The following is a 14,864-nucleotide window of genomic DNA, read 5'->3' on the forward strand; positions in this document are numbered from 1 at the left end:
GGTTTTCAAGCTCTGTTAATTCCTTAGTATATATTGAAATTGGTTGAATTGCTTACAAATCAGGGTTAGTAAACCAAATTGGGGGGTTTTCAAGCTCTGTTAATTCCTTAGTATATATTGAAATTGGTTGAATTGCTTACAAATCAGGGTTAGTAAACCAAATTGGGGGGTTTTCTCAATTGAAATTAGGGTTTTACGAATTGATTAATTGGATGAATAATTAGACAATAAAGATAAGAAATGTTCCAACAAAGATAAGAAATCAAAACACCACCAACTCACCGCCCCTCTTCCCGTTAATATTCAATTGGGTAAATCATAGACAAACAATTTTCCATGGAAGAAAACTCTAATTAAACCTTTTTTTTTATGAACTAAATTGTCTAAATAAAGTTATTTTTAATGGAATGAATTCAACATCTATGTAGGATTTTTTTTATGAGGAAGGTGAGAATAAGGAGGATGTTGTAGCAATGGCGGAAGTCGAGGAGGAGGCAGAGGTGGAGGCGTGTGAGGGTCATACAATCCCATAAATTGAAACTGGTTGTAGGAATAATGGGTTTAGTAATGTCTAGTTAATCCATTTGTAAAACCGTACCCTAATTTCAATTGAGAAAACCCCCAATTTGATTTCACTAACCCTAATTACTAGACCTGGTTATTGGGCGGGTCGGGTCAGGGTCAGTGCGGGTCGGTTGCGGGTTAGGGTAAAAGAGGGTCACATTTTATAGGGTCAATATAGGGTCGGGCCAATGCGGATCGCGGGTCGATAATGGGCGGGCCTACAAAATATCAATTAAAATAAGGTTATTTTAGATTTTAACACCTCACAAAAACGCGAAAATTGATTTTAACACCCCCATAAAAAAATGGATTTTAACACCAGATAAATTTCCAAAAAATTGGTATTACCACCACTTAACGGTTTCCATCCGAAAATTCCGTTAAGTGTGGCCCACAATAACACGTGTTAGCATTTTATTTGTTACAAAAAAAAGAGAAATTAAAAAAATAAAAAAAAAGAAAAAAAAATAAAAACCAAATCTACCCAGCCACCACCACAACACCACCCACGCGCCACCGCCACCTTCCCCCCAACTCACCACAGCCCTCCCCGAAACCACCACCCGAGTCGCACCTCCACGCCCAACCCACCTGAACCCTCCCCCTCCCTTTCCCGCAACCGTAATGCCCCCAAAACCACCAAACCCAAAACCCTCGTCCCCCCTAAACGGCCACGAATCCGGCTTTAAAAGGCCGAAATCGGCCGGTTTTGGGGATTAATGGCCTTGACCGGCCGATTTCGGCCTTTTAAGGCCGGATTTGTGGCCGTTTAGGGGGGACGAGGGTTTTAGGTTTGGTGGTTTTGGGGGCGTTACGGTGGCGGGAAAGGGAGGGGGAGGGTTCAGGTGGGTTGGGCGTGGTGGTGCGACACGGGTGGTGGTTTCGGGGAGGGCTGTGGTGAGTTGGGGGGAAGGCGGCGGTGGCGTGGGGGTGGTGCTGTGGAGGTGGCTGGGTAGATTTAGATTTTTATTTATTTTTCTTTTTTTTTTTATTATTTTTTTTGGCCAATAATAACATGACACGTGGCTTATAGACCCACTTAACGGATTCCTAAACAGAATCAGTTAAGTGGTGGTAATACCAAATTTGTAGAATTTTATCTGGTGTTAAAATCCATTTTTTTTTATGGAGGTGTTAAAATCAATTTTTGCGTTTTTGTGAGGTGTTAAAATCTAAAATTTCCTTAAAATAAATATTGGACAAAACCATTATTAAATACATATGAATACAAATTAATCTATATAATTATTTTTACATTATGTATTTTCTTTATCAACTAAATTGAAAAAACATGTTGGCCCTATATTGACCCTACCCAATAAGGACCCTGTCCATTAATAGCCCTGTCCATTAAAAGCCCTATAAGCTTGGCCCTGACCCTATTATCATTGGGCTACCCTGTCCAATAACCACCTATACTAATTACACATGATTTTCCTCTCGATTTTGAATTGTCAATTTGTTGAGGTCTTAATTGCAGAATTTGAAACCCTAACTTGCGAAAATGAAACAATTGAATTAAAATGTGTAAGCAGAAGATACATAAAGAGGGAAGAAAAGGGGAAAATCGAGCAAAGAAAAAGGGTAAAAGGGGGAAAATGAAAGAAATAAAAGTCATTTGTGCGGCCCAAGATGACGTTATGTAGGAAAATGATTGTAGTTTTTAGCTTTTTGGAAAAAAACTAGGTGGTATAATGCAAAAAAAATAAAATAAAAAATTGAGGTGGTTTTGTAAAAAATGACTATAATACATGGCGGTATTTTTCAAAATTTTCATAAGATAATTTCAAAAGGCACTTATTATGAGTTTTTTGAGCCCAAAAAACTCTTTTAATAAGCTATGTACCAATCATCCAAATTAGTTATTTATTATAGTCAAATATTTAATAGTGCTTAATAAGTTAAAAGCTTTCCAAAAAGCTATTTACCGAACAAGATTGAAGAGAGTACTCAAAATCCGTATTTTTAGGTGAAACTTAAATGAGTATTTTTAGGAGAGAGAGTATTTATTATTATTATTATTATTTTTTTGTAATGTATACTAATAAGTTAGTATCTAAACTTAGCAACTTCAAAAGAAAGTTACTAAGTTAAGTTTAGATACTCAACTTTGAATTTCATTTGACAAAAAATGTAGATCCTTGTCAATATTTTAAGATATTCTGTAATTTATTTAAGCTTTACATTTTAATTTTTATTTTTTAATCTTACAATATTTTATACTTGTATTAAAAAAGAAATGAATTTGGTGGGTCATAAATTGAAAATGACATTTGTATACTTTACAGAGTCTCATTATTGAGAAATTAGACTTCACATGAGTTGCTAAATTGATAAGTGAAGATGATATCACCATTGAAAGTAAAATACAACTCATTTTATACTTCAATACTTAAACTTGAGTCTCACCATTGGAGATGGTATTATACATAACCCGAGCATAAAACGTGCCCACAAAGTACTTTGAATTGAAATAATCCAAACAAAATAATTCTGACATCAGCAGTTCAGCACTCCAGCACACCCTTAAATATTAGGCGCTGGCGCTCAAAAATCAAAACCCCAAAAATATATCGTACGGAGTTTAAAAAAAAAACCAAAGGCGGAAATTTTAAAACAAAAAAAAGAAGCATCTTACAACAAACGAACTCCCACAACCGTCGATTTCATAAACAATCCAACGGCAAAGAACCACGATCCGTGTGCTTTAATCTTATTGGCTGATATTCAAACACCCAAAACAAAACCTCTATATAAACATAACAACTCCCATCAGCTCCCAAACATCCTTCATTTTCTCTCTCTAAAATCCTCATCTTCTTCCTCTTCAACTTTCTCTCACTAGAAAAAATTCTCAGAAGCTTCAAAAATGGCAGGAAGAGGTAAAACCCTAGGTTCCGGCGCAGCGAAGAAGGCGACTTCTAGAAGCAGTAAGGCTGGTTTGCAGTTTCCGGTTGGTCGTATTGCCAGGTTTTTGAAAGCCGGGAAGTACGCCGAGCGTGTTGGTGCCGGAGCTCCGGTTTATCTTGCTGCCGTTCTTGAGTACCTTGCTGCTGAGGTATTTTCTCTCTCCTCTTTTGATTTTGAAGTTTGTTTGATTTTGTGTGTTTTTTGTGTTGTTTTTGGTAATCTAGGGTTTTGATTAGCTGGTATATTTTGAAATTGGAGTTGTTCTGGTTAATTTTGTGGTTGTTTGAATTTGAGATTTTCGATTTCTGATGTTTCTTCTATGATCTTCAAATTAGTTTAAATTTTTATGAATTATTAGAATTTCGTGTAAATCTGGAGTTGCAATGTCTTACATTTCTCATGAAAAGCTTAGTTATACCTTTTTTGGGTTAATGATTTGAAAACAATTTTGTGGAATGTTTCATTGATTAAGCATGATTTGTATTGCTGCCTGAGATTTGTTGATTACAATGTTTAATTATTTGTTGTTTGATGGTTGAACAGTTGCTGATTATTATGTTGAATTTTGTTTGGTATATAGGTTTTGGAATTGGCAGGAAATGCAGCAAGAGACAACAAGAAAACCCGAATCGTGCCAAGACACATTCAATTGGCAGTAAGGAACGATGAGGAGCTGAGCAAATTGCTCGGAGATGTGACAATTGCCAATGGTGGTGTGATGCCCAACATTCACAACCTTCTTCTCCCGAAGAAGGCCGGTAGCAACAAGCCTACCGACGATGACAATTAAGAAATTGAGTTTGAATTCGATGATCATATGAAAGCCGGGATCTTAATAATCTCAGTTGGGAACCCGAAAAATTGTTGTCTTTGTTGGTCTTTGGATTAGATTTATAGGGTTGTAGTTAGGAGATTAGGGTTTTGCTTCATTTTGTTGTTACTTTGGGTTATGGTTAATGGTAGTTTGGGTTAATTTTAATTAATATATTAGGGGGGCTTTGGATAGATTTTACCTTCTCTAATGTGTATAATGTTCATGTTTCATGATCTTGACAATTTGAATGAAAAAACAGTGAAATTTGTGGAAATAGTTTGTGTTAAATTTATACTTCAACTTTGGTTCTTTGCTTTTGATAGCATTTGAAAGGAAAGAATTTTGTAAATGGATGTATCCAAATTTATGTTTATCATTTACGTCATTTTGTTCATGTTTCATGATCTTGACTATTTGAATGAAAATACTGTGAAAATTGTGGAAATGTTTGTGTTAAATTTCTACTCAAGTTTGGTTTTTTGCTAATTTGATCACAATTCTAAATATAAAAATTATAGTTGTAATGCAGATTTATTACATTTATTCTTTGTTTTGCAGTAAAACTTGTGCAACATTTCTATAAAATATTTGGTTTGAAATCACGTGTCATTTGGTGTAATTAATGTCAATTTTATTCTAATATTTCCACTTTAATTCTCTTATCTAACGCCCCGGGGGCGTTCATCGGCTTTTGCCTAATTAGCTTTCTAAATTTGTGTTCTTTTATGCAATTGATACCGTATTTGGTTATGACTTACGAAATGATCAAACAATTTTTTTAATTAGAAAGACTACTTGAGGAATTTAACTGAATGCTCCTGTAAATGGATCAAAGCGTACAATGAGGCATTTGCATGATAAAATTTACAATTCAGTTTATAATGAGAATCTTTTCTATAGTTTCAAACTGCCAGGCAATAATTGTGATCTACAGAGTCAGACAAATAGACGATCATACAAAAAATGAACTAAATTAATTAAATTAAAAATAAATTACAGGGTGAAAAAGTCGTAGCTAAGCACGAGTCACTAGGAGAATACGAGCTGAAGGTATATTTCTACAAGGGGGATCTGTGATGAACTGATGATGCAGAGTTGAGGAACTGTTAACATTTTATACGCCTTAATGTCGGATCTCCTGAAAAACTCACTTCAGAAGGAGTTTGGATGATAACTGTTGATCTTCTTGACTAGGGATTCCAAATAGAAGTCCTCCTGATCCCCAGCTGAAATCTGCAAAAACACAATAAAAGACTAAAAAATGAAGTTGAAGTAGAAATTAGTTCGAATGGATTGAGAAAAATCTACATGTGTTCAAATTTAAGTCTGCACATCCTGCAAATTTACATACCTACAATTACAAGAGATACTGTGTCAGTGTGTCCTCAATCATCATCTGAACTTGTACCATCGTCCATTCGCCTCTCTACAATAGCCGGGAAAAGTTTTTGGCGAAAATCGGGAGAAAATGGTGTTCGAGGGGTTTCAGAAGACGTTTGCCTCGACGGAGGCTCTCGTTTCTTCTGATTTTTGGTAGGCCACCTCGGCTTCTCCTTCACCTCTCGGCATGCTTTGTCCAACATTATTAAGAAATCTCGGACTATAACAAACAAACGCAATCCCTCTTCCTTTCCAGAACTTCCATGAAAGTAATCAACAGTATTCTTTACAAGAGCTGTAATCCTTTTTTCATCCTCCAACAGACGAGTGATATCCCCCTCAGCAAGCTCTACAAAGCTTTTAAGGGCTCGGTGGAAACCATTATGCTCATCCACTTCTGACATTTCTTTGTTGAGAAAGTTCTTTGCTTTACGCAAAGCATTTCCAAGCTTTGTAAGGGTTCCTGTCAAAATATCTGAATCCAAACATGCTGCTTTCTTGACATTTTCTAGCTGGTCTCCTACTCCTGAAACAACCTGAAGACCAAGACTGCGATAGTGCTCCTCAGAATCATCAGGAACATCTTCCAAAAGATCTTCAGACTTAACGCTGGACATACTTTTGCTCTCTCGGGAAGCACGGGCAGCCCTCACACCTTCTGAGCGGATTATTTCCTGAACAACAAAATGGAGAAGTGTGGTCTTGCCATCTGTTCCTCTGACATCGGCCAATTTCAACAATGTATCCAGCTTAAACGCATGAGCACCACCACGATACGTTCCATCATTCATACGGTTACCAGTCTTAAGAACAGCTTCTAGAAGCTTCAGAAAAAGGCGACTATTTCTGAGTTCCTTGCAAGCAGCCTGCTCAGATATGCAAGACATGAAGATAGAATTAAAGAGTAGAATGAGCAAATAAAATCAATTTAGAGCTTATCAGGATACTCAGAGATACTGACCTCTAAAGTTATGAAGGATTCCTTCACTGATGTAGCTTCCTCTTGTAGAGTAACCATAAAAAGTAAAGTATCCATTCGCTTGAATGCGAAAGGGATGTCCACCAGAGCCTTCAAAAACCGCTCAGCTGGTCCAAGTTGAGATATTTGACCATCAAAAAGTCTCAGTTTCAGTTCTTCTTCTTGGGTTGGAGCCATTTTTAACAAAGTTTCAAGGAGTTCCGAAGGAAGCTCATTCCCTAAAAAAAGATGGCAAAATAATCAAATTTCAGCAAGTAATACATTATACATATACTGTTGCTCTTCTTTTTGAAAGTTTGGTAGCAGGGACTTTCAAGTGAATCTTTCATCAATCATAAACCATAAAAGTATGTTAGCAAATAATGCTGCTCTTGTGTTTGTTTAGAAGCCAGTAAAGGGATTTTCTATGAACAAGTTCAAACTCCTAAGAGCTATATACAAGAATTATACATATACACTGTATTTCCTAAAAGGATATTACAGGAGTTTATGACTGAGTCACGTGTTATTTTGTTGCTTAAGGCTGCATTAGCTTTTTATTAACCGAAAAATAGGGAGTGTTCTACATTCATGGAAAACAACCCTGCATAACCGTATAAGAATTATAAATACTACGTATATCAATTGAGAAAGTTTAGGTACACATGAAACATAATTTTAGGAACACATAAAACATAATACGTAGTAAATAAAAATATAAAATAAGGTTTTAGTAGACAGTTTTAAAATAAGATGATGTGACTTAGATAAGATTACGACAAAGGCCTCCTTTAAATCAGTTTTCTCCCAGAACAATTTCTGGTACAAGTTGATTAAAGTATGATGTGGTACGAATCTTTCTAGTCAGATTTGATGGCTAAACTTTGACTGTAAGTTTACACTAATGTAAGAACTTTTTTAACAATGCGTATATTCCAAAGACCTAATAAGAGCTTAATTTAAAATCAATAAGGCTAACAAGACAAGGCGTAATAATGCTAAGAAAAGTGTGCATGACAATGATAAGCTTGAAATTTTAACATTTCCCCCTTTCTTTAGTGAATTGCTTTATGCAAAAGTAAGTAACATCACCTTCTAGCAGAGCATCACGAACTTCTTCAGTTGTAACATTTAATGCCCGTAAAAGGATAGAAAGATTTTGTGCCTTTTTCTGATCAATAAGTTGAATAAATTGTGATGGTGGATCGCGAGAGGAAGACTCTTTCTTTTTATTATTTTTGTTCTCAGAAGCGGCAAAACCAAATAATGATTCTATCATCTCTTCATTGAACCTGTAAAGTTGATTGAAGAATTATAAACACTGCACTATCAATGATCAGGAAAATGACAAATCTATTTAAGTAGGAAACTCACTGGAAAGACCCTGATTTAAGTTGGTCCCAAACCATTGAATGTTCAGGGTTGGCTTGAACCTTGTCCCAAAAGAACGGTTTTAGCTTGGCTTTTGAAGCATCATCCCCATTAGCAGAACTGCTACCTTTGACTGCAATTGGTGGGAGTCGAGATGGTGTACTACCACCCTTTGGCGGTGGTGGTGCTTGGGGCCCAGGCTTCCCTCCACGAGCTGGTGGCGGTGGCGGAGGCCCAGGAGGAGGTGGGGCTGTTTTTTTAGGAGGGGGAGGAGGAGGAGGAGCAGCTGCTTGGGGCTTTGGAGGAGGAGGAGGAGGTGGTCCTCCTGTACTTGGACCTCGCCTCAAGGAAGCAGGGCGTTCAGGTGGCAAGGGATCTGCTCTCCCAGGGGGTGGCCTCAAAGGAGGCTTTCCAGAGGTAGGCACACCAATTCTTCCAGGAGGTGGCTTCAGCCCTGATGATACATTATTATTGCTAGACATGTTTGAAGTATCAAAGGAAGTATTTGCTGTCACGTTGTTAGCAGATTCCATTGATAACTTAACATCTGAAGAGACACCACCAATTGTACTCAAGTAAACAGAATTTCCTTTCTGAACAGAATTTTCATAAGTCCAAAACTTTGGTGAAGAACCTGAAAGATTAACGTCAAACATCAGTACATCATTAAAATTTGTAAGTTTCAACTCCAAAAAAGATATTTCAGATAACTAATACCATTAGCAGAGATGTCACTCGAGCTTAAGCTTAGAAGGGGTCTGTCATCCTTATGTTCCATTTTGGAACCTCCGCCAAAAGCTTTACGACAGCATAAAAATATGATTAAAGCAGCGAAAAATGTTACACATGCAGTAACAACAACAGCAACAACAATTGTAGTGCGGCTGTGGTCTTTGCTGCCAGTGTCTGCTGCGGAATCTGACTCAGAATGTCCACCATCTGGTGAAGATTTGGGAACAGTTATTGGAAAGGAAAAAATGTCTGGTGGAGGTGGAGCTTTGCGCTTTGGACCAGAAGGTTTAAAGCCAGAAGATTGAGGAGAAGGGGCAAAGGCAGGAGAAGGAGATGGAGATGAGGATGGAGAAGGAGAAGGAGAAGGAGAAGGAGATGGAGATGGAGAAGGAACTTCAGCTAAAAGCCTTCTTGAGTCGACAGTGGGCTTCAGCTTTAGGTGTACGGAATGCAGATCTTTATGAAACCAACCATCTGGACTGGCATCTTCACCGGAGATTGGGGAGATCTGAAAATTATCCCTGAAGCATTTGAAGATATTATTCTTTTTCTGTGGCTCTATAATGCTGAGAGCTTTCCGAACATTAATCTCTGTCAATGCTTGACTGTTGAGAATTTTTCCAGTTTTTGATCCTGAAGCATCTGGCTCAGTAAAACCAAGACCTTTATAAATTTGATTCACATGTATCAACTCATTACTGCAACTAATAGCTAATACCTCCACCTGTCAGAGCACATTATCAGGTTAATATACAGTCAGGAATTGCAGTATGTAAAGGCTCATATCTTAAAATCATAGGAAGCATAAGCGTCTGACAGATGAAGCAAGCCCATTCCTCACTCCCATGGAAGATTAAAAAAAAGAGAGAGAGAAATATCTAGATGGGGGATATTAAAATATAAAACAGTGAATCTGAAGCCAAAGGGACACAAATGATAGCTCCTCCTAAAAAAGTACATAGAATGTAATAGAACCACAAGTAAAACCCAATTTCCCAAGAGTATGGCACAGAATCTTAGTTATCAAACTAAGAACATCAGAAAAGTAACTTAAGCAAATTCAGAATGCCTAGAACAGAACAATTTACCAAGGAAGCACAGGCAATCCGCAAGGAATTACTTCAAAAAAGATTTTCATCAAGTAACTTATAGACTTAAAGTGGCCTGCAAAAAAGAATCTAGACAGATTTATTTGTATATAAGAGCTCATGTTCAGATTTCTTTAACAAAGTCAAAATTTTAATATGATAACTTATCTAGGAAACAAAATTTGAAAAGAATATTAGTTTGTTTATTTTCTATTTTTTATTGTTTAAGTGAAACTAATGGAATAAGTTTTAAAAGAGAAGCAAAGATTGCCACTTTATTCTACATATGCCAGATGCTTACCATACTGATCATATATCAGATATTACTTCTTGGCCATATGCCTTAAGCACCAAAAGAAAAAGGACACAACATCCTACTGACCTGTTAATTCCTTCCTCCCCCCCCCCCCCCCCCTCTTGTGGTTGGAAATGAGTAAAATGGATAACGATGCCCATGACAGAAGTGAGATAGACCACTTACAAGACCGATGGGAGTTCCACCCCCTAAAACTATTGGCTGCGGGAGAATAAACTTCCTAGGCTTATGAGGTGATCATTTTCACGTCTTTTCTACTTGTAAAATGAGACCTCAATCTTGTGCACAATATACGAGGATCAACGTGATCAAAGCCAAGAAAAAGATATTTATTGAAGTTAACAACTCAAACCACCCACAAGCATTTTAGCAACTCATTCCATCAAACTCAAGCACTAGGCAAACATGACAGAGCCAGCATATTTCTCTTGTGACAATGAAAGAAAGGCAGCTAAGTTCTTAATGAAAGGTGATGAAAAGACCATCATTCAAAACTGCATGAGCAGAGACTAGACAACCTAACTAAGCAAGTGTTAATCAACAAGCCAACAGCCATTCAACCAAGCAAAATTTCCACTAAAGATCAACCTTTATAGGTAAATATTGCTTCATTTATCTCTTAGATTCAGGTGAAAAGCTTGAGTCCTAAACTTATATTGTTAGTAGACTCAGTACACACTCTCCAGCTGCTGATCATCACACTTAAATATTAGAGGATGACATAGCCAGAGCTATTTGACCCTCCTATTCCATGATGCATAACTCCCTCTATCCCTCTAAAATTGCCTTATGTGATTACAATTAATTTTGGTGGAGTTGATGAGAAAAATTGGAGGGACCAAATCTTATGGGAGAGTAGAGCTGTGGTCTCTCATGACCATTATGGTATGGGGTGAACTTAAAGGGACAACTTTAAGGGGAACAGGAGTACAAAACAAAATCGATATGCCTGTCATGATATGCTCCAAAATCAACACCATTCTAAATTCCTCACCCCGTAGTTGTGACTTGTGAGAACAAACTCATTTTGACCTCTCAATTAATTTAGCTTTGGCAACTTCAACTCTGTTTTCCAGCTTACTAAGTACTTTGTGGTTAATACCATTATACTTTAAACATTGATTATTTTCAGATTCTTGCGATTTCTTAAGTGCAAGAACTATAAATCAGGCGTGAACTCTCTTGACAATCAGCCAATCAGGAATACTATTAGTAGCCGTGATGCAGCCCTTGCCCCGAACAACAAAGCATAAATTCACTAATTGATTTTCTAACATCATGGTCGAAGGTGCAGGATAACAAGACATTTAGTTACCACTTAGTTCGGCAGAATAGGACTGAAGCTAGCTAACAAAATTACCCATCTTTTCATCTAGTCTAATGTGAATAACATAGGGATGGACAATCCAAGTACCATCAAGATAAAGAGTGAACTCTAACCTGCTATCTTCTGGCAAACCAACATGACATTAAGCAGCCATCAAATTATAACACTATAAATGTATCACACAGAAATCAGACATTAAACAGCTCCATAAACTAATGCAGTTCATATATATGTATAAAGTTATAAACTTTGATACATCAAATTAATAAGCTCAACAATAAAAAAGACAATCACATCTCATACCAAATTTTGATCAAACTCTTCAGGAGCCGAATCGAGCTCGAAACCAGAAAGTATTTCCCGGATCACTGTCCTATCTTCCAGGGTCGTTCCCAAAAGAGACCAAAACACAAGAACAAGCACCATACAACACCCCACATCTTTTATTTGCATTTTCGGTAGCTTCACTATTCCAAACACAAACAATACTTTTCATCTCATCAATAAAACCCAGAACCTCAAAATTTACCTGGCACTTGAATCAATAACAACATGAACCCTAAAAAAGGGATTCCAATAACTTCAGAAAAATGCAAAAAATTTCCCCCTTTTTGCAGTAGCTACAAAAATCCAAAATACCCATTTCAATTCTTAACACAAATTGCCATAAACTGTCAAATTTGAACCAATTTGACTAATTTCAAGCTGAACCTCAAACCCTAATTCCAGAAAATTTAACTTCCAGCAATACCCAATTGAGAAAATTTCAACCCAGTTGCAGAACGATCAAAATGTCCAAATTAAAACGAACCCAATTGAGAAAATCGATTGAATTCAACCTACAAGCGTTTTAATCAGCAAGAGAAAAGCGTTTGTTTTGTAAATTGTACATGCGTCATCAAGAAATTTCAAGTTGTGTTTGAGACTCAGAATTTTGAAAATTGACTGGATCTAACAATTGAAAAGAAATTGTAACGTAACTTCAGAAGGCCGAATTAATTGACCGCGTAATTGTAAAAAAGGTTAACCAGAGAAGTTGTAACAATTTTCAATTTTGTTTCCCTAAAATTTAGGATATTTTGGGGGTTTTTAAATTCAAACGAGTATCTATGTTCATTCCTTAAGAAACTGAGAATAAAGGGAACAAAAACAACGCGGAAATGGCCGCCCAAATACCACCAAAGTCCCCACTTCATTCATTTTGATTTCGGGCTTGGAACCGGGTCGAGACCAAGAAATTAGTTTGACATAGATGACTCGGACTCTTGACGGAAGAGGTGTTAAAAATTAACCCGATTGACTCATTCTAATCTGACTCGAAAAACATTTGAATTTCGACTCAAATAGACATAATAATTTAGCATGTCTCAACTTTAAAATAGACTTGACTTAACTAAACCCAATCCAAGTACCCGAATTGATACCTCTACGATTTTAATCTTGAGTAAAGATGTTAATTTTTAACCCAAATCGTAAATTTCTTTTTGGGTAAAGATCATCTGAATGGTTTAGAGCCCCTCAATGGGGATCTGATAATTGACCAAACTATATTCAACGCATATCCAAATTTGCATGAAAATCGTTGAACCGTAGACGATTCGTATCTGGAGCTGTCAAAAATTGACCCGACCCAGGAACTTGACCAGAACCGGTAATGATTTGAACCCAACTTACCTGCACCCGACCTGATCATAGCCGTCAGTCGATTTAATCCGACCAGACAACAATCCGAACCCGAACTAGTACCCGACCCAATTAGAACCTGTTATTGACCTGAGTCATGGAAGGTTTAATAAATTTTTTATATACCTTTTGTTCAGCTTATATTTTGGTACAATTTTGTAAACCCACAACCTTAAAAACATATTGGTACAATTTGTTTAGCTTATATACCTTTTGTTCTCTATAATTTCGTATGTAGGTTTAATAAAATCTTGATAAGCTTGATCAAATTATGGAAGACGTAATTATATAGGTTCAACTTGACCACATCGATATTTATTCGAATTAAACTTGAACCAAAACCAAGAATGATCCAACTTTAAGATTATCCAACCAAATAATTATTTGACCTAACCTTAACTCGAACACGAATGTACCCTCTATTAACCTGTCCAAACCCGACTCAACACAACCTGTATTGAAATTGAACCCGATCTGAATTTGACTCAAATCGAACCCAACCTACATCTGAAAGGGTGAACAATCCGAAACAACCTGAACCAAAATTGACCCGGCTCGAATCTAAACCTGATATGAGACTAGATTGACCCAACATAACTTGATCAGTTAATCCAGATTTGACCTGAGACCCAATTTGACCCGACCCGAACTCGACTTGAATACCCGAATTGACATCTCTACCCATATTCGATAATAATTTTAGGCCGTAAATTGTTACACACGAAGTCATGAACCATTTACAACATGTGACCATTTTAACCCAAATCGTTACTAACAAGAAACCGTTTCAACTCAAGGTTAACCCAAATAAACAGACCTGTTGCTATTCGTAACCTGTAAAGCACTGTAGCAGTGTAGCCTATGAAACATGGGTATTTGAAATTGCTGCCATACTCATACCGGACAAAAGGTACTACACCCGCACATTATGGAACCCGTATACTTTGCTATATTTGTTTTGGGTTTTTCTACACAGCACCCCTACAGTATTCACTTTTCCAAGCAGTGCCCACCCATTTTCAAAATTCAACGTTATAACCCCAAGATACCTTTAGCGTGTACGATGTAACCCCTCCACTAATCCTAAAGTTAATACCGTTAAATTTTGTTAAAAAATCTATTAAAAAAATAAAAATAAATCCCTCCCTCTTGCAAACCCACCCACCACCAACCCTTCCCTCCTCCAAACCCACCGAACCACCCACTGAACCCCACCCCAGCCACCGGACTTCACCCAAGCCACCGCACCCACCCTACAAACCACACCCAGCAAACCACTTAATGTGCCACCACCGCCGTTCATTGGAAAAATTCCGACCAAAATTATATGCATATTTGTGTATATTTAATCGGAAAAAACAATTAAAACAAGTTTTGTGCATTATCTTAAACTAATTGAACCAAAATTAATGAATTAACAATGAAAATCAATTTGGGGGAAAAAATTAGGGTATTCTATTGTTTTGAACCAAACTCTTTGATTTCAAAACGAAAACAACAATCAACAACTTATTATTTTGCAATTTAAATCCAATTAAACTAAAGCCCTACACTAATTTTCTACAAAATTTTGAATAAAATTCGTCCATTCATTTGAACGCTTTCTTTGGTGCGGGTGAGGCGATATGCGATGATGGGGTTGTTGGTGTGTGGCGGTTGCTAGGTGTGGCGGTTGCTGAGTGTGGTGGTGGCTAGGTACGTTAGTTAGGGTGGTGAGGGCA

The 14,864-nt window shown here is 37.1% G+C and overlaps 2 protein-coding genes across 3 annotated transcripts; one reads left to right on the forward strand and one right to left on the reverse strand.

The window, feature by feature from the left end:
- The first annotated feature begins 3,337 nt into the window (after positions 1-3,337).
- On the forward strand, positions 3,338-4,562 carry LOC145629340 (putative histone H2A.3). The gene is made up of 2 exons (XM_081681913.1): positions 3,338-3,622; positions 4,055-4,562. Exons 1-2 carry the CDS (start codon positions 3,434-3,436, stop codon positions 4,262-4,264), a joined length of 399 nt encoding a protein of 132 aa, XP_081538039.1. The 5' UTR covers positions 3,338-3,433; the 3' UTR covers positions 4,265-4,562.
- Positions 4,563-5,158: 596 nt separating this feature from the next.
- On the reverse strand, positions 5,159-12,612 carry LOC145629341 (formin-like protein 5). Of its 2 annotated transcripts, none has more exons than XM_081681914.1 (7): positions 11,764-12,612; positions 8,715-9,453; positions 8,001-8,631; positions 7,719-7,918; positions 6,630-6,865; positions 5,640-6,534; positions 5,159-5,521 (listed from the first exon to the last, which is right to left on the reverse strand). In XM_081681914.1, exons 1-6 carry the CDS (start codon positions 11,911-11,913, stop codon positions 5,674-5,676), a joined length of 2,817 nt encoding a protein of 938 aa, XP_081538040.1. In that variant the 5' UTR covers positions 11,914-12,612; the 3' UTR covers positions 5,159-5,521; positions 5,640-5,673. The 2 variants fall into 2 exon arrangements, with proteins under 2 accessions (XP_081538040.1, XP_081538041.1); XM_081681915.1 differs by having other exon boundaries at positions 5,159-5,542.
- Positions 12,613-14,864: the final 2,252 nt, after the last annotated feature.

The sequence above is a fragment of the Chenopodium album genome, chromosome 4 (assembly GCF_948465745.1).
Source record: "Chenopodium album chromosome 4, dcCheAlbu1.1, whole genome shotgun sequence".
Taxonomy (NCBI): domain Eukaryota; kingdom Viridiplantae; phylum Streptophyta; class Magnoliopsida; order Caryophyllales; family Amaranthaceae; genus Chenopodium; species Chenopodium album.

Excerpts from the sequence above, each read along its gene's own strand:
- LOC145629341 (XM_081681914.1), bottom strand. The coding sequence starts at position 11,913 with ATGCAAATAAAAGATGTGGGGTGTTGTATGGTGCTTGTTCTTGTGTTT. Across the intron at positions 9,454-11,763 it reads AAGAGTTTGATCAAAATTTG|GTGGAGGTATTAGCTATTAG; the intron begins GTATGAGATGTG and ends GTGCTCTGACAG. Across the intron at positions 7,919-8,000 it reads CTTAAATCAGGGTCTTTCCA|GTTCAATGAAGAGATGATAG; the intron begins GTGAGTTTCCTA and ends TCAACTTTACAG.
- LOC145629340 (XM_081681913.1), top strand. The coding sequence starts at position 3,434 with ATGGCAGGAAGAGGTAAAACCCTAGGTTCCGGCGCAGCGAAGAAGGCG. Across the intron at positions 3,623-4,054 it reads TTGAGTACCTTGCTGCTGAG|GTTTTGGAATTGGCAGGAAA; the intron begins GTATTTTCTCTC and ends TTTGGTATATAG.